Source organism: Colletotrichum abscissum (genome assembly GCF_030869225.1).
Source record: "Colletotrichum abscissum strain IMI 504890 chromosome Unknown Scaffold_9.1, whole genome shotgun sequence".
NCBI classification, from domain to species: domain Eukaryota; kingdom Fungi; phylum Ascomycota; class Sordariomycetes; order Glomerellales; family Glomerellaceae; genus Colletotrichum; species Colletotrichum abscissum.
Window position 1 is genome coordinate 349512 of NW_026850536.1, and position 25914 is coordinate 375425.

General features: G+C 54.8%; 9 protein-coding genes across 9 annotated transcripts; 3 read left to right on the forward strand and 6 right to left on the reverse strand.

Annotated features, from left to right (window-relative positions):
• Nucleotides 1-1245: 1245 nt before the first annotated feature.
• Nucleotides 1246-4498, forward strand: CABS01_04624 (fungal specific transcription factor; the record flags this gene model as incomplete). The annotated part of the gene is made up of 4 exons (XM_060537995.1): nucleotides 1246-1607; nucleotides 1729-2604; nucleotides 2665-3598; nucleotides 3659-4498. The coding sequence occupies 4 exons, from the start codon at nucleotides 1246-1248 to the stop codon at nucleotides 4496-4498; spliced, it is 3012 nt and encodes a 1003-aa protein (XP_060389657.1).
• Nucleotides 4499-6044: 1546 nt separating this feature from the next.
• On the reverse strand, nucleotides 6045-7673 carry CABS01_04625 (uncharacterized protein; the record flags this gene model as incomplete). Its single annotated transcript, XM_060537996.1, has 4 exons — nucleotides 6045-6451; nucleotides 6546-6788; nucleotides 6885-7036; nucleotides 7636-7673. The coding sequence occupies 4 exons, from the start codon at nucleotides 7671-7673 to the stop codon at nucleotides 6045-6047; spliced, it is 840 nt and encodes a 279-aa protein (XP_060389658.1).
• A 1083-nt stretch (nucleotides 7674-8756) lies between these two features.
• CABS01_04626 (uncharacterized protein) lies at nucleotides 8757-9317 on the reverse strand (the record flags this gene model as incomplete). The annotated part of the gene is made up of 1 exon (XM_060537997.1): nucleotides 8757-9317. The coding sequence occupies one exon, from the start codon at nucleotides 9315-9317 to the stop codon at nucleotides 8757-8759; it is 561 nt and encodes a 186-aa protein (XP_060389659.1).
• Nucleotides 9318-10617: 1300 nt separating this feature from the next.
• CABS01_04627 (uncharacterized protein) lies at nucleotides 10618-12072 on the reverse strand (the record flags this gene model as incomplete). The annotated part of the gene is made up of 4 exons (XM_060537998.1): nucleotides 10618-10855; nucleotides 10910-11271; nucleotides 11325-11708; nucleotides 11776-12072. The coding sequence occupies 4 exons, from the start codon at nucleotides 12070-12072 to the stop codon at nucleotides 10618-10620; spliced, it is 1281 nt and encodes a 426-aa protein (XP_060389660.1).
• Nucleotides 12073-15607: 3535 nt separating this feature from the next.
• CABS01_04628 (glutathione-dependent formaldehyde-activating enzyme) lies at nucleotides 15608-16805 on the forward strand (the record flags this gene model as incomplete). The annotated part of the gene is made up of 5 exons (XM_060537999.1): nucleotides 15608-15844; nucleotides 15953-16012; nucleotides 16092-16138; nucleotides 16214-16412; nucleotides 16482-16805. 5 exons carry the CDS (start codon nucleotides 15608-15610, stop codon nucleotides 16803-16805), a joined length of 867 nt encoding a protein of 288 aa, XP_060389661.1.
• Nucleotides 16806-16896: 91 nt separating this feature from the next.
• Nucleotides 16897-18204, reverse strand: CABS01_04629 (GRF zinc finger; the record flags this gene model as incomplete). Its single annotated transcript, XM_060538000.1, has 1 exon — nucleotides 16897-18204. One exon carries the CDS (start codon nucleotides 18202-18204, stop codon nucleotides 16897-16899), a length of 1308 nt encoding a protein of 435 aa, XP_060389662.1.
• Nucleotides 18205-18805: 601 nt separating this feature from the next.
• CABS01_04630 (WD repeat domain-containing protein) lies at nucleotides 18806-19992 on the forward strand (the record flags this gene model as incomplete). Its single annotated transcript, XM_060538001.1, has 3 exons — nucleotides 18806-18978; nucleotides 19058-19283; nucleotides 19348-19992. The coding sequence occupies 3 exons, from the start codon at nucleotides 18806-18808 to the stop codon at nucleotides 19990-19992; spliced, it is 1044 nt and encodes a 347-aa protein (XP_060389663.1).
• A 952-nt stretch (nucleotides 19993-20944) lies between these two features.
• CABS01_04631 (DEAD/DEAH box helicase) lies at nucleotides 20945-22982 on the reverse strand (the record flags this gene model as incomplete). The annotated part of the gene is made up of 2 exons (XM_060538002.1): nucleotides 20945-22556; nucleotides 22621-22982. 2 exons carry the CDS (start codon nucleotides 22980-22982, stop codon nucleotides 20945-20947), a joined length of 1974 nt encoding a protein of 657 aa, XP_060389664.1.
• Nucleotides 22983-24089: 1107 nt separating this feature from the next.
• CABS01_04632 (uncharacterized protein) lies at nucleotides 24090-25142 on the reverse strand (the record flags this gene model as incomplete). Its single annotated transcript, XM_060538003.1, has 2 exons — nucleotides 24090-24661; nucleotides 24716-25142. The coding sequence occupies 2 exons, from the start codon at nucleotides 25140-25142 to the stop codon at nucleotides 24090-24092; spliced, it is 999 nt and encodes a 332-aa protein (XP_060389665.1).
• Between the last annotated feature and the right edge of the window lie 772 nt (nucleotides 25143-25914).

Consider the following 25914-nt stretch of genomic DNA (forward strand, 5'->3'; position numbering starts at 1 on the left):
TGACTCCTTCAATTTTCCAGCTGTCTCCAGAGACCTCCACTTTCTGTGCCAGGCGCACCACAAACTAACCGGCCGAGTGCGATGGACCCTCCTTCCTGCCATTCCTTATCAGCTGGAGGATGGAAAGAAAAAAAAAACAGGTGCTTAGGTCAACGAAAACCAATATCGCCGGCTGCAGATTGGTCCCTTCTGATTAGCGCATTCTGTCCATCAAGCTGCCCGCGCCTGCCTATCCGTCCTGTTTACCTCACCTTACTACAGTTTGGGGTGGGTGCTCTTGTCATTTCACCGACCGCCTCCCCATAACGTCGCAGTTAGCCCGCCCGCCTCTTTCTTCACGGCTCACCTATCACCGCGCATATCCCACAGCTCCAGCTCGAGTTGTCGAGGTAGCTTGACCTTTGTCTTGTGCGGGAATTCCCACCGCCGTTGAATCACTTTGTCTCTTTTCCCATCCTCCAAACAAGCTACTGGGCCTATCTATCTCTCCCTCTCGCTTGTATGCACCATCCCGCCGCCGCCGCCATCTTCCGCCGTCCGCTCTCCGCCTGTTCTCTGACCGACTCGACATGCGCAGTCTTGACCTGAATCTCGGTCAGATTCCCAACATCCAGAGCGATCCCAGCTGAAGGATCTCGCCTGCCAATCTGTATATACTTCGTGACCTTCACAGTCCCGGTCGCCTTTGCCTCTGCCTTTCCTGGGCCCGCCGCCACCCCGTTGCAGAGAACCCCCCTTCATCTTCTTCGTCGTCTGTCCGGCCTAGAACCGACCCTTGCCTCTAGCGCCGCCTTAGTCCACTGGGGTTGGGTAGACGAGACAAGAGGTCCCTTCTTCCAACTGTCTGTGCCCACTGCCGAATGATGTGTGGAGCTGTCACTGTGCAAGTCAAGATAGCGTCGCGATAACGGCCTGGTTCCAACACTTTTGTATGCCTCACCGACGTCCAGCCTTTCCCACCTTCACTCTCCCCTCTTTCTACTCCCTCTCGCAACCGCACCTTTCGCCAGTCCTGGCCGAGGGACCTGCGCTCACCAAGAAGTCTACAGGACGACCCGTTTCTCCTACTCTCTACATCATCTAGAGTCGGCTCTATAAACCGCCCCCGACTCACCCCGACTGGCCGGTAGCCGCGCCTCCGGAACTCAGTCTCAACCCTATCCTCGTCCCAACCTTCCCCGCCCCGTCTCTTCTCTCCGAAAAGCCGACTAGTACCGTCCGATCAAGAGACCTTCACCTTACACAATGCCGGCTCATTCACCGCCATCACCCACCCTCAAGCCGACGAAGCGCCCGCGCCAAGGCTCCTACGATGTCGACGTCTCCCCGCCCCCCTCCGCTGGCATCGACCAGAGCCCGTCCGCAGCCGAACAGAATGACCCGATGGCCAATGCCGGCGCGGCTCTGACTTCAGCTGAGAAGAATGGAGGAGGCGGAGGAGGAAAAGCAGGCCAGAGCAGCAACTTCCGCAACGTGAGCGCCTGCAATCGCTGTCGCCTACGGAAGAACAGATGCGACCAGAAGCTTCCCAGTTGTGCCAGCTGCGCAAAGGCCGGCGTTGCGTGCGTGGGCTACGACCCCATCACGAAGAAGGAAATTCCAAGAAGGTATGGACTACTCGCCCGTGTAGCGTATCCGTGCCTGGAGTTGCTTAGTGCGCGCGCATGTGTGCGCAGTAGCATTATCACCTCGATCGTTGACTGCGTGCTAATAATGTGACTCGTAAAGCTACGTATTCTACCTAGAAACCCGCGTCGAGCAGCTAGAGGCACTTCTCGCCAACCAGAACATACCTTTCCCACCAGCCGAGAACCTGGAGCTCTGCTCACGTCCCGGCGCCGAGATCGCGAGATCGACGACTGAGGTTGCTCCCTCGGCACGCTCCGAGAGCAATGATGGACCTGGGCCAGCGAAGAATAACATACACCGCCCTGACTTGGAGAAGGCCAAAAAGGCAGAAAGCGGTGGTACGGGAATGCTTGATATAGTCAGCCCATCGAAACCACGATCACTAGCGTCGGCTTCAGGGGTCTCCTTCAACCGCGTAGTGTTCGCCGCTGTGCAATACTCCGTGTCGGATCACAACGGAACGCAGGATCGGATTGGCGGCAAGGGCTTACCGATCGGCAGCGGGACATCTATGCGCGACTCCTTCTTTGGTTTGCACACGAAACCCACGATCCGGCCAGCAAACTTCCCTGACAAGGATGTGGGAATGAGGCTTGTGACCCTCTACTTTGAGCACGCGAATCCTCAGATCCCCATTCTGCACCGAGGGGAGTTTATGCAAATGTTCGACCAGGCGTACGCTGATCCGAGTGGGCCAAAGGGAGCTCGGGAGCTATACATGCTGAATATGGTCTTCGCAATCGGATGCGGTGTGATTGTGGGCGAGCCTGTGAAATCCGAAGGCTCGGGTGCCGGACCGCGCAATCCAGCGGATGCGAACAAGTTTGGCCAGGCACAGCCAGAGGAGTACCATGCGAGCGCCATCGTGCATCTTGAAGCTTGTCTAGGTAATAGCGGCGGTGGGTTGGAGGTGTTGCAAGCTGTGCTGCTGTTGGCCAACTTTGCGCTCCTTCGACCCGTCCCCCCCGGTCTATGGTGAGTTGTGTCCCCTCCCAGCCGAGCGTATTATGAGTAGTGATGCTGACAAGTTGACAGGTACATCATCGGCGTTGCTGTGCGCTTGGCTGTGGATCTTGGCTTGCACTACGAAGACGGAAGCGACGTAGAGCCGGCAATGCGGGATCTAATCAAGGATGAGAACGGCGAAGTCAACGAAGCGAGGAACGCCCAGTCACGCGAGAGGGGCCGACGACTTTACATCCGCGACATGAGGCGGAGGCTTTGGTGGTGCACCTACTCCTTGGATCGACTGGTGAGCACCTGCGTCGGACGACCATTCGGCATCAGCGACCAGGTCATCACGACCGAATTTCCTTCGCTCTTGGATGATCAGTACATCGCATCGACTGGATTCTTGGAGATGCCTGCCGACTCATCCGAACCGAGCTACAAGCACGTAGCTTACCATTACTTCAAGCTGCGGTTGTTGCAATCCGAGATCCTCCAAGTGCTGCAATATAACCAGACACAAGTCGTGCGGGCCTCGGGCCAGAACCTGACCAACTCGGACATGCACACTCACCTGCCGTCGCCGTTTCTCGTCAAGTTCGACTCCTTCCGCTCGTGGCGCATCGACATCGACCGCAGGTTGTACCAGTGGAAGAACTCAGCGCCGACGCGGGAAGAGACGGGTGTGGCGTTTTCGACCGAATTCCTGGAGCTCAACTACTGGCAGGCCATCATCATGCTCTACCGCCAGAGCCTGAGCGTGCCCGCCATGTTCGAGGGCGAGTACAACACCTCCACCGAAGTGAACAGCCCGACAGCGTTCCAGGCGGAGCTGCGGGAGGACGAGGACAGGATCTATCTCAAGGTCGCCGAAGCCGGGCAAAAGATTCTTCGTATCTACCGCCAGCTGCACTTGAGCGGGCTGGTCAGCTATACGTATCTGTCAACTCATCATCTTTTCATGGCTGGCATATCCTACCTCTACGCCATCTGGCACTCGCCTATTGTCAGAAGCCGACTGGTAAGTCGATTCCTCTGATTTTGAAATCAATCGAAATAGCTCTAATGTGTAATGATACAGACAATGGACGAAGTCGACTTCACTATCCTGGCCGCCAAGTCTGTCTTCACCGACCTGATCGACAAGTGCCCACCGGCTGAGACCTGCCGCGACGCCTTTGACCGCACCGCAAAGGCCACCATCAAGATGGCCAACTCGACCGGGGGCTTCAACTCGGTCCCCCCACGCAAGATGCGTGAGAGACAATTCGAGTGGAGCTCCGCCTCAGGGGACGGGGCATCGACGTCGACTGCGAGCGTCGCACCTCGCCGCCGCCACCAGCAACACCAGTCGTCGGGCCAGGGCAACTTCCAGATGGACATGGCGCTGTCCGATACCCTCTCGTCGCCAAGCCTCTCTGTTGCCGGTGACCTCCCACCACGCCATTCCCCGCGCGCAACGGACTTCAATATGATGGCCCCCAGCCAGGGCAGCCCCTCGGAAATCGACCCTTCTTTCGTGGCCTCGCCGCCAGTGCCTCGTCGTGTGGCGACTCAGCGAACCAGTAGCGGCGGATCCTTTTTGAATCAGCAGCAGCAGCAGCAAGGGTCGTCATCGTATGGCGTAGCCGACTACCCAGACATCCAAACCATGGATTTCTTCCAGAGTTTGCAGGGTGGTAACCCAAACGGCGAGCTCGGTGGGTCCGGGGATGTGACGACGCCGCAGCTTGACCTGGGATTCGGCATCAACTGGGATAACATGCACCACGACTTCAGCGAAGGCCAGCAGATGAATATTTTCGACGGCTTCTTCTTTGGAGGACAGCAGCAGTCACAGGCGCAGCAACAGCAACAGCAACAGTCCCCGGATCAGCAGCAGGGTCCAAACGGCAACGCTAATGGGCGAAACGGGATGTGAAGAGGATGAGACAAGCCAAAAACGAAAGAAAGAGAAAAGAGAAAATGGCACGACGCCGGCGGCCTCTTGGAAAGAGATTGTTCCACGATGACGCCTCCGTGCTAGAAATGCATTACTAGCCCTTATGATGATACCAACACAAAACGAAAACGGCTGGGAAACGCCAAAAATGGAAGGGCTGGCGTGTGTGTGTATAGGTCACGACGCCGGCGGCCTCTGGGAGAAATCCCAGTTGACGCCTCCGTGCCGGACACGCCATATCCTCTCTGTATGAGAGAGGAAGACGCCAGCCGGGCTTCATGACTTACAGTATATTATAATGTGACGAACCATGCCCGTACGAAAGATACGGACACAGCCCGAAAACGGATCAGAAAAAGCAGGGATGGCAGGCAAGACCTTTTTTTTTTTTTTTTACTATTTACGAACCGGATTGGCAAAAGGAGGGCATCAGATCTTGTTCAACTCACAACACAAAAAGGAAAACTCGGTGCGGTCAGATGTATATTGCGTGGATGGACATACTCAAAAATGAACGGCGAGAGTGGTTTCGTGTTGAGACGGGAAATGGGGGAGGGAGGCTGGTTCCGTGGGCGCAAGGAAAATCTGTTGCTTGCAGTCTGATTTGGTATACCCAGAAAAGCGAGTTGAGTGGAAGGGAAGGGGGGGTTAGATGTGAAGTAGTGAGCGTGAAGGGAGGAGAGCCGGCGAGACTCGTCAGTTCTTCTACTTGGTTATCCCCTTATTGGACTGAATGAGGAAATGGATATTGGATTCGCCTCCTTCCCTCTCATCGCCAGATTGATCGTGTCGTGACATTCGAGAAAGCGTCAGTACCTCACCGAGCAACGCAAGACCAAAGTCGAATCAGAAACCTCTCACCGCCATTATACGTGAACTACTTTTCAGGCAAAACTAAAAAGGAAAGGAAAGGAGGGGAATAAACTCAACCTGAACTCCACGCCACTGCTCGAAATGACAGCTTGACCTGACCTCGCCGACGTGAACGGGTGCTGCTGTGCCGGTGACGGGAAAGGGGATTAGATCCCCTAGGTAGGTACCTTTGGGAGTTCGAGGAAGGGGGGAAGGCGGTGGGGAGGGGACGACGAGGTAAGGAGAGAGTGCAGGTGCTGGTGGGGCGTGCTATAGTCGGATGGGATGAGGCGGGTCGGAGTGGGAGCTCCCCTGGGGAGCTACTTCACTACAGCTCAGCTTTCTACATTGGCTGGACTGGCCGACGATGAATGTTGTTAACTTTTACATGGGCTGATGTGCACAACAAGTACAATCAAGTCAAACTTATAGCTGCGTAGCTCAAAAGTCCAATACCCTAACACGGGTGGTGAAACGTACACGATTCCGTACCGGCAAGTCTTTACTAATGTTACAAACCCAACACCATGCCAGCTTGATTATCCATACTTCAAAGATGGCTCAACCCTCGCACAGCCAACACTAAGACTCTTCTGACACCTCATCAGCCACTCCTGCTAGGTTATCCTGCAAGGTCCCCAAAAAAGATAAACAGAGTATCGACTGCGTCATCCTACTCCCGCTTACTCTCCTGCCCGTTACCGTTACTGTTGGGCCGAGCCATCTGTCCAAAGAGCAAGGTGAGAGGATATCCAAAGAAGGCGCCGACAACGCACATCGCAGTTGCCAAGAGGGTCCAGGCGTGCCAGGCCCAGTACCCGAAGAAGGGAGCGATGAACTTGAGCCACTCGCCGACCTGGTAGTGATCCTCCTGGCTGACGATGAACTGGCGCTGGCGGGTGCCGACGGAGGCGTCGTCACCGTAGCCGCGAGGCAACGGGTTGCCGTTGGCGTCGATTGTGCGGGTCTCTAGGCGGAGGACGACGACGAAGTCGACGGGTGCCGAGTAGAAGGGAACGAACCACAGGCGGAAGTCTTGGCGCATCTTGACGTAGAGCAAGTTTGTTTTTTGGTCTTGGACTGTAAGGGGGTTAGCATGTCTTATCTCTCTTGTAAAAAGGCTCCCCAGTACAGCTTCTCTGCTGGGAGATAGCTGGCCAGGCATAGAACATACCAGAAGACTCAATCTCCATTTCAATATTGGGGCTCAAGATGCGGTACCAGCGGTAAATCATGAGGACCAACCAACGCGAGTTGATGGTGAAGAGGAACGGGATCTGGATGTTGCCAAAGGACGGTACATGGCAGAACGGGTGGGTGAAGGAGGCGTCCTCGGTGAAGTTGGAGTAGAGGGCATTCTGCTGCTTCTCTGGGGATCCCTGGACCAGGTCCCGGATGACGGTCTTGATCTCCTTGACTATAGTCGGATGTTTGTCAGTAAGGGGGACACTTTCGATTTGTCTACCTAATATGGGAGGTCGTGCAGAAACAAAGAAGGGAAACATGGCTCAACAGCTCAGGATTGAAAAGTCCATAGCTTTTGGGTTGCAGGCTTGGGGGATGGCATCCTGGGACGTGATCTGCAGCTGGGGTTGATACAGGTGTTGGCAGCGAGGCGTTGCCGTCTTCTCGGGAGTGTTATGTGCATGAGTGACGTCTGCGTACCTGGATGATCCATCTTACGCTCGTGTCAGCGTCAAGTCGAGAAAAACGTATTATTATTTGCCGTGTGGAGCTCAAAAGTCGTAGAGTGTCTACTTCAAGCTTCTGAACGGATCGATTGGTCTTGTTGAGTTCACCGATGCTCAAGTGGAATCCGGTTCGTGATGTTTGCGTGGGAAGAGCGGGAGGTGCTGTTATCCTGTGTTTGAGAAGAACACAGACGTTCGAGTTGGTGGGAAAAGATCAACGTCACAGGGAAACGCACAGAGACGATGAAAAGGGGAGGGAAAGGTCAAACGTTAAAAGGGAGGGAGAGGGCGCCTGAGCTAGGTACTCGGAGCTATATGTCGGCCGCGGGAAGGATGGAGATGGGAGCTATGATGTCTCACAAGCCAAACGCCTAGAGCTCCTAGAGGTGAGGTGGTGAGAGGTACCTTGGGTACAGTACCTGGCGTCGAAGGTGGCAGAATCGGAATTGGAGAGCAAGTCTGGTCCGCAATTGCCGGATTAGGAACGTGCCTGTGCCCGATCGTTTGATTTGTCTCGTGAAGAATTGGATACCTATCTCGTACCTGAGGTGTGGGAAGTTGTGGCGCTCTTACCCACGTCCGGGAAGCCGAAGCTCGCAGGGTGATGTCATTCTGAAACTATTTGGGAGCATGGCGTACCCTCCACACAAGTCCGGGGAAAGCATGTGAAATGCGGCTCCTGCTGCCGTCATTGGCCAATCCCATGGATAGCACTTACCAGTGCATTATTTACTTACTGTAGTACCCTAGCTTGACTTGACGGGGAAGAGCTTACAAGCAAGGTACCTGGCATCCACCTAGCTATTGCTCAGATCATCGTCGATCTTTAGTACTTACACCTTGCAGTACCTTACTCTGGCTGCAGGTTCCCAAGAACGACGATGCTACGGCTGCAAGCAACCGGCAATCACTCTTAGGCGCGATATTTCAGTCATCAGTAAACTGACGGCTTTGGCCTTAGCATTTCGTCAATGGCTTCAGTAAGTAGGAGCAATCAGATGAAATGGAAAGAATAAGTAGTCCAGATTATATATCCGTGCCTTGGTATCAATCGCCTTTCCACCTCATCACCCAAAAAAACAACCTCGAATCCCCCGCTATTTCCTTCAGATGTCCGGTCTCATGTGTGCAAGACAAAATGTGACAACGCCCGGAATATAGCAGCCTCCTCACATCGCGCACCGGCTACCGAGGCAGCACCAGCACCACAATTGCCCATCCATTGGCGTGATAACCCGATCATGGGATCACCTTAATCCGCCGTATTCGGGAAGTAATTCAAGATCATCCAATATCCCTCCCAGCGTATGGGAGTACGGACTTTCGTATCGAAACCGAACACGTCCTTCGGCACCATCCTGCTGTCCGGAGTCACCCCACACTTTGATCTTCCATCTGACAATTCCCCCATCTTTCCTAGTCATTCCCTTCCCGCTCCGATCGGTATGCCCGGTATCCACGTGCCCATCCATGTTTGACGTACAATCGCCCTAGTATATCATCCATCCATCCATACCGACAAAAAAGGTTCGTACAACATCGCTCATCGCTCACGTGAATATGCCGCACTCACAGCACCGCAGCAGAATCTATTACAAACAAGGTCCCAACAAAAGTCCAGTCGCTAGAAAGGAAAAAGGAAGAAAAAAGAACAACGCGATTTTGTACGTTGGATAGGTAAGTAGGCCAACACCTCAGTAGTCCCGGCTCCCACGCCGGCTCTCTCCCCGGTGACTGTGCCGCCGCGAGCTACTATGGCGCCGTCTCCTTCTATCCGACGGCGAATGCTCCTCAATCACCACAACCTCGTCTTCCTCATCATCCGTCACGATCCTCGGCGGCGGAGCTCGACTATGTCTCCGCTCTTGCATCGGCGGCGGCGGCGCTGCCTCAACAATAATCGGACCGCCCGGTGCCGGCGGCCTGCTCACGCTCTCCCTAACCCTCACCTCCTCCGTCGCAATCACCCTCGCCCGCGGACTGCGATGCTTACGGTGGCGATGCCGGCTCTTTGACCGCTGCCGCCGCACCGAGACGACCGACGCGGTACCCGTATATACCGACGACGACGAGGCCTCTACCGGCCGGCCAAAGTTGAGGCAGGTGTAGACCATCCACAACACGAGCAGAAACCCCGCGACGGCGCCGAGGGTAATACCCACAATCGCACCGGCGCCGAGGCTCGACCAGCCGCCGTACGTGGCGGGAACGACGACGACGCCGTTCGTGGTGGTTTGGCGAGGAAGGAGGGGCATCGTTCTCTCTCTCTCTCTCTCGCGCGCGAGCGCCTTATGTCAGAAAAGCTTGGGATGAGGCGTGATTTCTTGATGGCGTATGGTCCGTGGCGCGACGGTTAGACTCGCGCGCAGTCGTAGGGCAAAAGTCGCCTGCAGGTACGCAGTGACGGTGGATCGGATCGGTCGTTTGTTCGTAGGGCTGCCTGCACGGCTCGTGAGAGTTGTCGCAAATGTCTGTCGGATGATGCGGCCAAGTGGCGATGGGAATGCACGCGAAGACGTTGGAAAACGAAAGGATTCAGGCTAGTAGCCCAAGGTCGTGCCGAACAGCGAGCGCGCGCGTCGGCGGTCTTTGGGTTGAACGGCTTTGGCTCCGACGTTGCAGCGTCGCAAAGCCTGAGACAGATTCCGAGCGCTTGGCCGAGGGGCGCCGAGTCGATGGCGACAATAAGAATATCGCTCTAATCCGTGGATCAGTCCACGAAAATGACGGGCCGAGAAATGGCAAAATCAATGTCTGAGGCGATGGTTCAGTCCCATCAGGAAAGAATGCGGGAAGCGGATTGCTTACCAAGGCTGTTGGGTGAGAGAAGTAGGCGGGAGACGAGGGAGGGATGGATGGGATTCATGGAAGAGAATGGATGGATGGATGGAAGGCGCGGAGGGACGGGACGGGTGAGACTGAAGGGCGGGCATGCGACGTGTGATTGGAGCGCTGCGCCATTAGTTGCGTCTGCGCGACACCACCCGCAGTTTGCGCCTGCCTGTCACCCAAGTACCTAAGGTACACACTATACTGACAAGTGAAGTAAAGGCTTCCACTTGTGCCTGTCGTGCCTGCCTGGCGCACATCATCGCGGGAAACACGGATTCTGGCGTGGGTGCCACAAAAGGCGCCTTTCCCAACTGGGTGCAAAACGGGATAGCTCAGCGCGCCTATTGGACTGTGGGAAACCCCCCGTTTGGTCCACTGAAAGCCCGGGCCGAGGCAGGGGTCGAGCTCTGCGTTGCTGCTCAGCAACCACTATTACGTTCAACAGCCAACTTCCCCGCTTGCCTGTGTCTTGGGGAACCTCGTTACGACTTGAGAGGAAATGTTTCGTTTGACTCGTTTGACACGCAGCGTTTCCCTTGTCAATCAGCGTCTCACTCCGAATGCTTTGTCAAAATATCGTCATTGCCAGGCTGGCTAAGATAACTATGTGCAAGAAATCCCCTTCCAATCCGCCCATCTCTTCGCAAAGAGCTCACTCAGTTCCGGCCATGAAACCCTTCTTTACCGTTCTCAACTATGACGGTGGCACGGCTTGTCCGAACTCTAAGCAGGTACCGTAAGAACGAAAAGCTCGCCAGTAGAGTCGCTAAGCATAAACAACCTGCCCTTCTTGTCAAACGCAAGGCCAACAGGCCGGAAGCAGCTTCCGGGGCAAACAGCGTTGTTGACGTTCCACGCAACTCTAACCTCGGCCGTCTTGCTGGTAGACGCAGCAAGCGGCTGTCCATTGGCACCAAAGTCGACTCTGCTGAGACGGTAGCCGTCGCCGGGAGAGCGGTTCCTGTAAACATCGTTAACGTTTGTTGCATCACGTCCACAATCCGGAAGCACTTACCAGCTGCCGTGGAAGGAAATGTAGGCGGATGATCCATTGGGGGAGAACTTGATATCCAGCGGCGCCATGTGAGCCTGGAAAGTGAGCCGCGGTGGTGTGGGAACAGTCTGGCAGTACTGGTCTGTGACGCTGCCAGTGGCGTTTCCCTGGATAACCTGGCTTCCCACCTTCACGTTGGGTACGCCCGTGACGGTGCTGGTCTCCCAGACGGCGAAGCAGTTGGGGTAGCCATAGTTTGCACCCTTCTGTGGGTTCGACGCAGCTCTGTAGCTGCCGTGGTAGTTGAGTTCCTCGCCAGGGTTGTCGTTGTGAATGTCCACTCCGTTGCGGTCCATGTTGTCCAGAGAGTTCTCGACAGACCACTGAAATAACATTAGCTGACTGAAGGCTCTGCGGGTATGCGCCAGGCACTTACAATGCCTCCGTCCAGGGGGTTCTCTCCAACACCAACACTGTTTCGCAGTCCCCACCCAAAGAGTTCTCCCGTTGTGTAGTCCACAGCGCTGCCCGTCAATTTCGTGAGATCAAAGGCACGAATTTGACTGCGGCCGGATGAAGCCTCGGCGGTTGGAAGGTCAAGGTTCGGAGCGGAGCCGCGGGAAACTAGCAAGACGTTCGGCTTATCTTTAGGGATCAGCAACGTGCGGCTCTGGTGGCCAGTCTGCGTCATGCCGTTGATGATGGACCTCGCCTGTCCAACAGTGCCGGCAGCAGCGTCGTAAGGGTACGCGAACACTTCGGACGCCGTTGCCGCATAGATGGTCTTGCCGTCGGCAGACAGGGCCAAGCCATGAGCGAGCTAGACAAGGACAGGTCAGTTGCTGCGTTGGTCATGAAGAGGCAGACGGGATGGCTCGGCTTCCTACATTCGTGTTGGATATGAGGGTCTTCTGAGAAGCCACGCAGACGTTTACTCCGCCGTTGTCTGTGAGCTTGACGTACTTGACACCCGTGCCTCCTTGCTCGGCGATGAGCAGGTTGCCCAGAGTGTCAAACTGCAGACTGCGGGGCCTTGACAGCCCGTTAAGGATGAGCTTGGAGCTGTATCCCGCGGCTAGCTGGGGTTGCGCGACGGGAGTGAGGTTCGCGCACTGAGCGGCGACTGTCGAGAACAGAGCTGCGCCCGCGGCAGCAAACGCTGCGAGGGATGTGATGGGTGCCATTGTATCGATTCGTGGCGAGAGCAGCCGCGAGTATTCACTAGGGAGGGCTACGTGCTAGCTGATCGTCTCAGAACGACAACCTGACGGAGGCCGACTGCGATGTTCTGGAAAGCAAGATGAGGAGCACGCCTCGAGACTTCAACTCCACGGACTGGAGGTGAGGAGTATGGATAAGGTAGAGCCTAGAGACGAGAACAGCAAGCGGAGCCAGAACTAAGGAAGGGAAATCGACGTCCTTCCCGCTCTTTAAGACGAAAACTGGGGGGACAAGAAGGCAAGGACTAGCTTTCTACATCATTAACACGAAAAATTCATGGTAGGGGCAGCAGCGCGGAAGCGGTTTCCATCCGAACTCGCCTGCCCATCTGCCTTACAGATCGTTAATACTAGACCTGGATCATCACACTGACTCTCTTCCCTGGATCCTGGCAGACCGGGAGCGGGGGAATGACAATGTTGTAGATCTTGGCCACCATCCGTCCTCCCTGTATTCCACGGCATGTTCGTTCAAAGCAAAGTGCCGGCAGACCGTCGTGTACTGCATAGACTACGGAGAACATTCCTTTACACTAGACAGGATCACCCTGCAACTACAACGGAAGGTAGATCTATACTTCCCCTGGGACCATCTATCCCATGCACGTAGCCGAAGACCGAGGATGTGATGGAATCAACCTTTGTCACTTTGGCTTGAGCTACATTTGTTGCGAAGGTCCTAGGACTCCCCTTTCCTGCGCCGCCAAGCCAAATCACGTAGTACGCGATGCAACAAACTGCCGGCGGGTGACTTCCCATCAGAGCAGGTCCCAAGAGATGAAAAGGTGGAGGAGACTGGGGGGTAATTATAAACGGAAGGTAACCTTAGTTGATTCCAAGACCTGTGCAATGTTGGTTTGGGCAATCTACGGAGCTTGGGATGAATGCATAGAAGCTTGAAAGGGAGAGGCGAGTTTCCACTTTATACAGGTATGACGAGAAACAAGGTTGACAAGGTCTCAGAAAAGACGTTTGAACGAATCGGCGGCCGTCCTCCTTGGAAATGCAACCTGCTGATGTTGATCAAATCTTGGCGGCACCTGCGGGATGAATGGAATGTGGAAAGGGGGGCGCGCGGTTGAAGCAACACGGTGCTTTATCTTTGACTACGATGACTGGGGGATGGATAAAATCGAGAAGAGGGGGAAGACAGCTCAATGACTTCCAGGGGGGAAAAGAGTCAAAGTCCCCAAGACTTTAGAATGGGGGCCTTGAACAATAGCGGTTGCATTAAGGTTGTCATCCGCGGAACGGGTGCCCCGGAGTTTACGGGAGCCGGTTCGGACCTGTAAGCTTAATAAGTGACGGCTGATCCCTGGCGTGCAGGGCTTGCGAGGTGTAATTCGAAATTTCTCTATACGGGGAGGGGGAGAATCTCCTTACCTTAAATGAGACGAACTTGGGATAGTTGGGGAGCACTCGACCTGGTGCCCAGATCTTGGCGACCGTTTTTTGCATCCCGCCGATTGGACGGAGATATTGCTGCGTAACTGATTAAGCGATTATAAACCGTTCCATCTTAGATTGAAAGAACATAATGTACAGAGTAGGCATGGAGAGTAATTATGGCGCCTTTCGCGTGTTTCCATTATCCATCTACGTCAGACGGAAGGAAAACTAAAGGGATTCTGGACGTAAACTAATGAGTTACTGCCAGAGCACTACATTAGATAGACGTAGAAGAAAGCCGCGAAGAATTGATCGAAATCGGAGCATCCAGAAGTTACAGAAAAGATACCATTCGGTCCTTTTTACCGTTGATATAGCCGATACCACTGAGTACTTACCTTGGCAATTTCGTCACAATCACACGCGGACATTGTATCGGCCGACGGTCATCGGTGGTGGGTATAAGTCGGGCGAACCCTCCGCTCCGCAGTTAATGGCACTCGACCCGCTGACATTGAACATCCGCTAAAGTCCAATGGGCAAACTGGATGCAGAGCTTGAAGCGAAACCTCTCTATCACGTGTCGGAATCCGGTGTTCGATGCAGAGACAGGAAAACAAAAGGATGCACGTCTCTTTCTATACGTCGAGATAGCTTCTGTTTTTCTCTGCGAAATCCCTCCGACGCCGACGGCGCCCTTCCCCACCGAGCCCCAGTAACGGCACCTACAGTCCCGTTCGGACGGACGGAAGGATGACATAAACCCTCCCGATAAGTGGGCGCTTCCATCTCAACAATCTTTCCAAGCCTCTTACATCCAATGCTCGTTTCCTTTCGTTCGTCGTTGTCTTCACCCCCAACATGCCAGATCACCAACTCCGAATGACCCAGATCTCGCTTGCCACAACAGAGTCCCACGTTGACGAAACTTCAACAACCGAGGCACCTATGGGCCATCAACCATCCTTCACCCCAACAAACACGTCTCTTGAGTTTGATAGGCACACTTGAAGAAAAGTAACAGGGTATGACGTAGACTCCTTGCTGCCTGCTGCCTACTTCCAGCCCGTCTACCCAACTCCCGCTTCGCTTACCCGCCAGCCTCACCTCACTCTTCCCAAAAAGGTCTCATCTCATTCTCAGCTGAACCGAGTTTTGCATGCCCAGCTGTAAGATAATAAGATGACTCGGCGCCACAACGAAAGGACACGCCGTGAAGATGTCGGTAGTCAAGATGCAGGCACGATGCACAATTGATACACAAACTCTCTCTCTTTGCATATCGTGACTGTCTCACATCAAGCTACAAGAGAAACCTCCACGAAGCAATAGGCAATTGGTAATCTAGCCAGACTTTGATGTATGAAACACCTCTTTAGTGCGGGGTATAAACTGCTCCGACGCAGACACTAAGAGTCCCCACGGAAACGAAGCGTACAAAGTCACCTGACAACGTGGTAATCTGGCGTTTCCCCCAAGTCAATCGCGCGCAGAGGCGTCGTATGTGGCTTGGCCCTAGAGTTTCTTACACCCTTACCTCGTAAGATTCTAGCTCTTGCTAGCTTTGGCGTTCACGGACGATACCTTGCAGAGACGAGGAACCCCGCGCGTGTTACACCATGTTCCTGCCGTCAGCAATATTCACGGTCCTCCGGGGGTCATGTCATGTCGGTGACTCAGATTCTTGGGATCGCCAACCAGCAAAGTAAGATAACATAAGCGACAAAAAATATTTGCGCCGAAACCCTGTGTCCGGACGATAGACTTGTCCGTTTCGTGGACGATGGACACGCCCGAAAATTTCTGTCTCTACATCTCCTGTCCTGTAGGAACGTATCCTGGTTCCAAGTTACGATTGAGTCCACTTGCTTGTCTCAACAAATTGTGGCGCTCACTAGGGAGAGATGTTCCCCCTCAACTTGTCAGCTTCGCTTCGTCCCGGTGAGGTTTATGAGGTATGAAAAGCTCTTAGATCGAATCTATAAAGAACCGCGCAAATAGTCTCTTTTGACTTTGTGATTCCATGCCAATTCATTCATTCCACCCTCACAACAAACATTCTACAGCCTCCTCACAACACAAGTTATCAATACCATTTCCATCTTCCAACATGACCACCACCGCCGAAGAGCCAAAGCAGACCTACCGCGGCAACTGCCACTGCAAGACCTTCGTCTACGAGGTCCAGCTCCCAGAGATCAAGTCCGCCAGCGCCTGCAATTGCAGCCTCTGCTCCAGAAAGGGTACCCTCTGGGTCATTCCCCAGCGCGACGACCTACGCTTCGTCAAAGGCGCCGAGGATGACCTCTCGACGTACAACTTTGGTCCTGGCCAGATTACGCACAAGGTGAGCCCCGGGAATCTGAACACGCGGAAACGAACAAGATTCTCTGCAATGAGTTTGAAATTGTGGTCTGTCGGTGTCCGGTAATGCTGACGACCTTTGGCCTCAAAGTTTTGCGGAAACTGTGCTACGCCCATCCTGGCGGATTCCCCCAACGGAATCGTCCTAAACGTGAGTATCTCGCATCCTTGCCGCGCCGTCTCAAGATCTGTCCGAGGGGGAAGAAGCACTAGGGCTGACATTTATGCAGGTGCGCTCGATCCAAGACCTCGATATTTGGGGACTGGAGAAGAAGACGTATGCAACCCCAAATCTCACAAAAAGTCGTTCATCAAATTACACAGATCGAAAATGCTGACCCGGCCTTTGCAGTTACGACGGCGCGTCTTACGGCGCCAACTACGAGCCTCACACCCACAACGGTCCCAGGCCGACGGCCGAGGTCGAGGGGGGCAAAGTTTACACCGGCAGCTGCCACTGCGGCGCTCTGACGGTGGCTGTCGTCAGCAAGCCCATTGACGAGACGTACGAAAACGAAGTCATCGAGTGCAACTGCAGCATCTGCGAAAGGGTCAGCAAACACCGCCCTGCTAATGCCGGCATCGGGGAAGGAAATTGTTGTGCTAACTTTCTTGAACAGAATGGATACGTCTGGGTGTACCCCAATAGCGACCAAGTCGTGCTGACGGGAGACGACGACAAGATTGGCCGCTACATCTTTGGACACCACATTCTCGCAAAGACGTTTTGCAAGAACTGCGGCGTCCCGATCACCAACCAGTTCAACCCGCTGAGCGAGGAGGAGCAGAGTAATCTGGTGGAGCTGGCGCAGTACTGGTACGAGAAGTCGAAGACGAGGCATCCCGTCAACGCGCGGGTTCTCGACGGGGTGGATGTGAAGAGTCTGAAGATTATCCAGATCGATGGCAAGGGTGAGCATCAGCCTGGATACGTGAACCCCTGAGGGACACAGCAGCGTGTACCGGTGATATCTGATGCGGCATTTGATGGCGAGGTTGTTTCGTAGTCGATCAAGATGAGGCGTCGAAAAGAAATCAAGAATTGAGCTTTCGGGTCGTATGGGTCCATATAGGAGCTCCATCGTCGTCAAACTTGGCCCACTGGAAAAACGAGCAACTGTCCTTGCCGGGCACGTTGCCCCCGTGACACATCCAAAAGTACCTCCCATGGTTCTCCTTCTTCCTCTGCACGACCCTTAGCACACATGGGATCCCGCAGTCGCATTTTGGCGTGTGTCGCGGGTGCATGTCGGCTCTGTAATCGCGGTAGGTGATGTTAATGCGCTTGTTGCCGGCGACGGGATGCGGGTCGATAGCCTGCGCCGGCGCGATGCTGTGCTTCCACTCCTCTTGCATCTCGGCGTGCATCACGAGAAGGGAGTTGTGCGGGAGGTGAATCGAGATCTGGCCCTCTGCGTCGGCGTCCTCGGCCGTCATCGTCGTGCTATTTCCATTCTCGCCGCCGCCGTCCTTGGGGATGATCCTTCGCACGCGGAACTCCCGCGCGACGCCCAGTGATACCGACCCGATGACGGCGCGAGGTCCGAGATAGGTCAGCTGGTCGCTGTGCCACCCAACGTTCTCCTGAGGCCCATCGTAGCAGTTCACAAAGGCCATGTTGGGTGCCCAAGGGTTAGGCGACTGGTACCGAAGCTTCTTCCCCTCGGGGTAGCGGGTCTTGATTCTCGTCTGAATCTCTTCATTCACAGCCTCTGCGACTTTCGGTTTGACCTTGATGAGCTGCGGTGTGATGCGGCGAATGTCACTCAGCTTGGCACCGTTGTAGAGGTAGTCCGTCTTCTGCGTTTGAATCTCGTCGTAGCTTTCGACATAGAAGCTCGACGTGTGCGGACTAGCCACGACATTGTCGAATAGTTTGAAGGTCACATTCTTCTCAAATGACTTTGCCTCTGTCATGAGCTCTCGCAAGAGGTCGTTGGCTTCCTCTGGCGGGAGGAAGTTGTGGATGACGGTGCACGGCGTGTGTTCAGCAATGTCGACAGGATCGTACAGGTGAAGCGTGGCCCCCTTCTTGGACATGAGTTTCTTCTTTGGCTGCGGACCGTTGCTGCTATCTTCCGACCTAACACCAAAGTGCCGGAGGGAACTCTGGGCACCGTTGACTCCATTCGACTTTTTGATCGGGATTTGCGCCTTGAGAGCCTCGAGCGATTCCGTGACAGAGCCATTGTGTGCTAAGAGCACGTCCAACAGTACATCTTGCTCCAAATTTGGATGAAGAGATGAAAGGATAGCCAGTTTCACCTCGGTCGGTTCATCATCCTCCGTGGGCTTCACCTCTTCAGTGAGTTTCCGCTTCTTCCTGATAAGAAACGAGTCCATGACGTAGATAGTCGAGGACGACACGAAAGACCGACCTCGATGTAAGTCATGAAGAGAGATGGAAATGCCCACCGATCTCGTTCAAGTTTTTGGAAAGGGAATCACCCGAGTCCAAGACTGAAGTAAAAGCACCCCACTGGTCCGGACCCCATGTTTCTAGCAGGTGTCATTGCAAAGGGCGTACTGAGCAGGCGCGTGTGTAGCGCGAAAGCACGTGCTACTTCCCCCCACCTTGAAAACGCTGCCCCCGATAATCGCATCTCCAACTTTGCTGCATCTTCTGCCCCGCCATCCACACCACCCACTGCCCACTGGCGGCGTTGCCCGCAAACCCGCCTGGCCCTAGGTGCTTCCCCCCAGTCTGCCGAGGTACCCCGGATCGGGCGCGGTGATGTAACCGTCGACCGGCCAGAGCTATCCCGTCCCGCCGTCATATGCTTTTCCTGTGTGCGTTTGTAGCGGTACCTTAGCACCTTCCTTTGCCTGTGCCAACCACCAAACCTTACTTTTCCCTCGCTCTCGACCAGCGACGGACTCCAAAGAAAAGAGAAACCACGGGCCCATCGCATCGCGCATCGCGTTTGCGTGAACGTCGCCCGCCATGGCCCCAATGCTCGAATTCCGCACGCAGGGCTACAACCCCTACGCCGTAAAGTACTCGCCCTACTACGACTCGCGCATCGCCGTCGCATCGTCGGCCAACTTTGGCATCGTCGGCAACGGCCGCGTCTTCTGCCTCGGGCTGACGGCGCGAGGCATCGAAGTCGAGACGACGTGAGTCTATCCCCCCTCCGCCTTCTGCTTCTTTACCCCCTCCTTGGTTGGTAACTCACACAACCCATGGCAAAAACAGATTCGACACAAACGACTCGCAATATGACCTCGCCTGGTCCGAGATCAACGAGAACCAGCTCGTCGTCGCCTGCGGCGATGGCTCCATCAAGCTCTTCGACCTCGGCGTGAAGGACTTCCCCGTCATGAACTTTCACGAACACAAGCGCGAGACCTTTTCCGTCAACTGGAGCCCCATCACAAAGGACACCTTCGTCTCGAGCTCGTGGGACGGCACGATCAAAGTGGTATGTGTGGACAACACCAACCCACCAAAAGAGAGACCGTCATATACTGACCAACCTGCTACAGTGGTCCCCGACCCGCGACCACTCCCTCCGCACCCTCCCCGTAGGAAACTGCACCTACTCAGCCTCCTTCCAGCCCTCCAACCCGCACATCATCTCCTCCGTCTCCTCCGACTCCCAAATCCGCATCTTTGACCTCCGCACCCCGGTATCCTCCCGCTACCACCTAACCTCCATGATCCCCGTCCACGCCGCGGGCCCATCCTTCCCCTCCGCCGCCCCGGGAGAAGTCCTCACCCACGACTGGAACAAGTACCGCGACACCGTCATCGCCACGGGCGGCGTCGACCGCGCCGTGCGCACCTTTGACATCCGGAACCCGACGGCGGGACCCGTGGCCGTCATGCAGGGCCACGAGTACGCCGTCCGCAGGCTGGCGTGGAGCCCGCACGCGAGCGATTTGCTGTTGACGGCGAGTTATGATATGACGGTGCGGTTGTGGGACGATCGGTCGAATGCGCCGCCTGCTGGTGGACCTGCGGGCGGGGCGCAGATTGGCGCGCAGGTTGGGGTTATGAACAGGCATACCGAGTTCGTTGTCGGTGTCGACTGGTGTCTGTTCGGTGTTGGCGGGTGGGTGGCTACCGTCGGCTGGGATGAGAGGGTTCTTCTCTGGGATGCCAACGCGCTGTTGGGTGGTGGTCGGTGAAAGTGGGAAGCGAGAGTTGGCCAAAGATGAGCTTTGTGCTTTTTCACGATGATCAGTCCATCTTGTTTTGGGTTTTGAGGGGTGCTGATACCCTTCTCTTGGAAGAGGCGCGCATTCTAGGCTTTTGATATTTGGGCGTTTGGGAGGGAATTCTTAGAGGGCGGGCGCGCGCGTACATAACGAGGATGGTGATAATCTTCAGAAACAGAAAGGGGGGACCTGGCCAACCCCTTTTCTGGGAAAATCGTACATGGCTGTAAAATGACATTTGCCTAGCGTTACTTGGAGCTGATGGGACTCGCAATCAATACAAGTCTGATCTGATATGAACTGCTCAGGGAACTGTACGTGCAGGGCAGACCATTGCTGTCATTTAAGTTGATGAGCACACAGAGATAAGCACCGCCTTGACTTAGAATCAATGATATCGAGAAAAGTATCACGTAGTATTCAGCTCACACGAGACAAGAGTGGATTAAATGTTTGTATCTTTGAAGATGAGATTTGGAGATTCAATGTCCCTCAGTATTATTTACATGGCGCTACAACTGTGTAGCTTTTTATCACCCCGGTTAATCTCGTACAGTTGAAATCTCTCTCGAGGCGCTATAGCTCTGTCCCAATGCCGGTGGTGGTAATACAAGCACAACTCCCTCGAGTAAAGCCCCCCTTTTCCTGTGCTCCGTTACAAAAATGGTATGATACAAGCCTGTTTCCCTCTTAAAAACAGGAAGAAAGGGGAGTGGTGGTGATGGTGATGGGGGATTGGGTATGGGGTATGGTGTGACATGTCTAATTCAGTTTCCGAGGTCGTTAAAAAAAACGTCTTCCGTATCTCACAGACCTTTTCCGATTCATTGAAGCCTTTGCTTTTTTCGTTGTTGGTTGTTCTCTTCTTTCCTCCGCTCGCGCCCACTACGCTTCCGGGGCGCTGGTGTCGTCATCTTCTGCTTTACCAGGAGGATCTCTGTTGACGCTCTCTTCCACCGAAGCCACGTCCTCCGCCCCGGCTGAAACCACCTGAACGGCGGTCAGAGGAACGGCGGTCAGAGCTGGTGCTGTCCATCTCCATCTTCTCAAAAGCATCGCGGGGCTCGCGGCGGCTGAAACCACCACGATCACCGCGGTCACCACCACGGCTGAAGCCTTCACGGTCGCCACGGCCGCCGCTGTCGCTACCGTATCTAGAGCCCGGCTGTCTGACATTGAGACCCCTGATTCTACGCAGACCACGCTTCTCGATAGTGGAAGCGCTCAGGGCGGGTGTATCGTCCTGCTCCATGGCATTGACCCACCACTCGCGGAGCTCGTCAACCTTGGCCTGAACGTTGTCGCGGTTCTGGCCGAACAGGGACAGGTAGGCAACCTCCAAGACTTGGGGGTCGACCCGAGCAGTAGCCTGGGTCACCTTCTCGCAAATCGCCGTAGGCTCGTCTCCGCTGGTGAAGTCGTGCTGAGCACAGTCGATCGTCTGGTTGGGCTTCAAGGGAAGGCCTTGCAGTTCCCGGCGGGCAAGGTCCATTTCGCTGTCGGCGAGAATCAACCATCCCTCACCCTCCTTGCCTGCACGAGCCGTGCGGCCGAGTCTGTGGATGTATTGCTCACGGTCTGAGGTAGCGCCAATCTGGATAACGTGGGTGACATTGGGGAAATCGAGACCTCTGGCAGTAACGTCGGTGGAGAACAGGATGCCGGATTTGGCCTTGCGGAACAACTCTGCAGCCTTCGTGCGCTGACTCTGGGTGAGCTTGGAGTGGATTCTCCATCCCTGGACGCGGTCACGGTCGCCTCTCATCGTAATGTCGACATCGCCAGCAAGATCGACCAAGGCTGACGTAGGCAAGAATACAAGGGCCTTGAAGGGCAGCAGATCCCGGTCGGCAGTTCTCTTCTGGATTTCCTTGTCGATGAGCTCGTACATGGCAGGGAAGACATTGGCCCAGCCTCTGCAGTGGACAACGTGCTGATCAACTCTGTCGTGGGTGAGAACGTCGTCCTTGGAAATGGTCTGTATGAAGTCAAAGTTGTCGGGCCGGACCCATTGGCGGGCAAGAGCGATGACGTTCTTGGGGATGGTAGCAGAGAAGAGCAGAGTCTGGCGCGCAGAAGTCTTGGGGTCGGGCAGCTGATCGACGATAGACTGCAGCTCTCTCTCGAAACCGACGTCGAGCATGCGGTCAGCCTCGTCGAGGACAATCGCAGCCAGGTTAGGTGCCTCAATTCCGCTGTAGGGGTCCTCGAGAAGGTCGTTGAGACGTCCGGGTGTACCAACGAGCAAATGGCAACCTTCTCTACGGGTCTTGTGCAGCATCTCGCCCTTTCGTGTTCCACCGACGGCACGCTGGACGACCAGGCCTGTGCCCTGGCACAGCTTCTCGGCCTCGAGGGCGATTTGTTCGGCAAGCTCACGTGTAGGGGAGATGATGATCCCACGAATATCCTTTGAGCTGGCCTGGTAACGAGCCTTTCTGGTTGCGAGCGACGGATCCGCCGCAATCATCCTCTGCAGAATGGGAACGAGGAACGCCAGGGTCTTTCCGGTACCTGTCTTTGCTTGGGCGACACTGTGAGGTAGCGTCAGTATATTGTACGGCGTAGTCGCGCTGATGATGATTGAATTCGACTTACAGGTCCATGCCCTTCAGTGCAGGCTCGATGGTCTTGCTCTGGACGTCCGTCATGTTCTCGTACCGCATTCTGTTCGTGATGGTGTCGACAAGGGTAGAGTGAACGCCCAACTTCGTCAAATCCGCGAACTTGGTCGTCAGACCCGAAGCGTTTCCTTCATCCTCGGCGACCGGCGCGGCCGCAGCGCTGGCGGCCTCGCTAGAGTACTGTCTAAACGCATTAATGCTGAGTGGCACGCGAAGCGCGCTTGCTGGAGCCTTTGCGATTGTCTGGAGGATGGCAGGTCTGGTCGTTCGGAGAGCCGGGGCGGCGAAGGTTGCGCCGCTGATGCGAGCGCACCTTCTGAGGGATTGGCGAAACATTTGTATGTATGTGTCTTTGTAGAAAGTGATTAAAACAGTAGCTACCGAAGAAAAAGGACGATACAATACAGGTCTTTGGTTCTAGAAAGAAAAAAAGGGAGTGGGCGAAAGAGGGTGTGTAGGATGCAAATCTGTCGTCCTCTTTTTTCGCCAGTTGGATTGCGAGAAGGAGCTGGGAGACAGGAGGCGAGCCGATAAGAATTTTTTCCCGGCCTTATCTGCCCATCACTCACGTTTTCGCTGAGCTTCGGTTGGTTCCTTTGGTTTTCGGTGGGTCTTTCCTGCGACTAACAGGGGACGGGATGAAGCAGCCACTCATTGACGCGCCCCGGGGCGCTCCGGCTTCGACCCCTGCGAGGCAAGCTTTTAGCGTCTATCATCGGAGCACTCATACTTTGGCTCTCTCAACTCAACCTCAGCTAATGTGAACAATCACGAACCTTTGCCTACTCCCTTTGCTCAAACATACACTGAAGTTCCAACGATGTGCCAGAGTCGTATGACAAACCAATACCCTTTTGTAGACCGGTCAGAACGGACAGTAGAAGGTCTGGCCAAATTTATGGCGGGTAGCCGGTTTGCTGTACTCCGTATCCCTGCTCAACTTAGTCTTCCCTTACTCTGTACTTTATCTATCATAAGATTCTCGAGGGAAGCAACTCTCACTCGTTTGCACCAACAAAAACCAAAGGTCGTTGATTCATTAGTGTTGAAAATGAGTTTCTCTATAACCCAATCCTTGCGCACCACCAACATTTCGTGGCGATGCGCTGGCGAAACTCCGATTTCTTTGATCATCGCAGGAAACCTCCTAGTCAAGTAAGCTCTCAAGTGAGATGCAAATGACAAGAGGCTTTCCTAGCTAAGCTCAACCCAGCAAGCTAGTGTGAGCTATTGTAAAGCTCAGGTAGAGCCCGCTCCATCCCACACTTGGTCTAACTGAAACTTTCAAGTAGAGATGTTCCACCGAGAAAAAGTACCTGCGTTTGCAGCAACCATACCTAACCAGAAACAAGGAAACGGAGATATACGCCGAAAGTCTAAACCCGAAAAAATATGATAAAATTCCCATATCATAGTGCGTTAAATGTCCTCATGCCCGTCATCTCATTGTCTCTTGGGCGCCACGATGGACAGGCCCTCGCCGACACCATCGGATAGACCTCCCGTGAGGCCCTCAACCGTCCAGGCAACGGCCTCCGTGAGAGCCTGCCCGAGCCTGCCGTCGCCAACGTTGTACAGCGCCCCGGTTATGCGCATTCCCTTGCTGCCGATCGCGTTGGCGAGACCCATGCCCGCACCCACAAGGTTCTCCGATATGCGGTACTCCCTCTCCGTGCGGGCCGCTAACCGCAGCATGAGGATGATGTACGGCAGCGCCAGGTGGATGAGGATGAAGATGTTGACGACTGCGATTTGGACGCCCCGGTGAAGAATCGATCTGCCGTTGTTCGCACCCCGCGACGGAGAATACGCCCGGCCGCTCGGACTTGGTGGTGGGATGAAATTGGAGGGCGTCGACGTGCGTAGTCGGTGAAGCTCGTGTTCGTTTAGGTCGCTGGGAAGGGCCTTGAGGATGTACTCGACGCCGTCGAGAAACGCTTTCCTCTCAAAATCGACTGCCGGCCGCCTTGAGGGATGCCTCAACTCATCTTGGGCGACGGCGATCAAAGCAAGTCCTGCGGAGCAAAAGGTAAGTCGGAGGCATCAACCAATATCACAACGGCTCTCACCTTGCTGGGCGAAGCGCCAATCTACGTTTGAAGATTGGCTAGACGCTTGCTGTTGCTGTTGCTGTTGCTGATAATACTGTTCCGTTTGTTGCCGCTGCTGCTCATGCTTCTCGGCCGCCGATCGCACCTCATACGTCCGATGCTCTGTGGCCACCAAGCTCATGTGCTGCTCTTCCGTGCTCTCGGAGACGAGGCGCGCCTGCGTAATATTTCTGTGGACGCCGTCGTCGAGTCCCGACAGGGTGCGGGTGTGTGATTGCCTGCTCGAGGTGAGGGTTTGCATGCTTGCGCTCTTGCGGATAGACCGCAGCGGCGGTAGCCGGGACTGAAGAGATGTTGGCAGCATCGAGAAGACCGTCGATGACATTCTGTTCTGCGGGAGAGTAATCTCTTCGAAAATGGGACCCCAGGGCCGCAAGGGGGGCATTGTGTTTTTATTATTCCCCTCTTGAGCGGGAGGAAGGCGAAGGAAGGGGGTAAGTCGCTACCGTCCGTCCGTCCGCTTGTGTTGACAATCTATGGTTGTCGGGGAATTCGGTGAGATGGCGTGGCGGTCTGTTCTCGGTCTGCTATTCTGGTAAGTCCCAGGCTTGTGATGGCGAGGGCGTAGGGCGTTGTCGCCAGTGAAGGAATGTTACGGACCAAGAACGTCGAGATCTAGCCCAAGCGCCCGTTGCTTTGCGACTGAGGGAATGTTGTCGAGAAAAAGTGTTGATAAGAGAGTGCCCCGCTTGTTGTAAATCCCACGTTCAGATGTGCTTGCGGCAACGGTTGTACGCAAGTGAGAGTGGTTGGAATTTTTGAGTCTAAGATAGGTAGGATGCTACGCAGAGGAAGACGACGAAGATGAATTGGCAAAAAAAAAAACAAAAATTGTTTGGCTGATCCAGGTCGAGTCCTAGGATAATCAGTGGGTTTGAAGCTTCTTTGAGCGAGTTGCAAAATCCAAGGTGAGACAAAGAAAGCGAAGGGGGAGGGGGGGCAAGGTTTAAGAGAAGAGGCAAGGTCAAGCAAGGCCAGTCACGGAGTGCAGTACCTAGTAGAGCAAGGTAGTAGTAGGTACTTTGGAGTCTCGACTAAGAAGCGAAAGAACCTGCAAGTGGAGGTGCAGATGGAGTGTATCGGTTGGGAGTGGTGAATGACCTGTTTCTGCCCCCGGTTTGCATCTTCTTTCTTTGGTAGTCGTTCCCGCTGAGGCG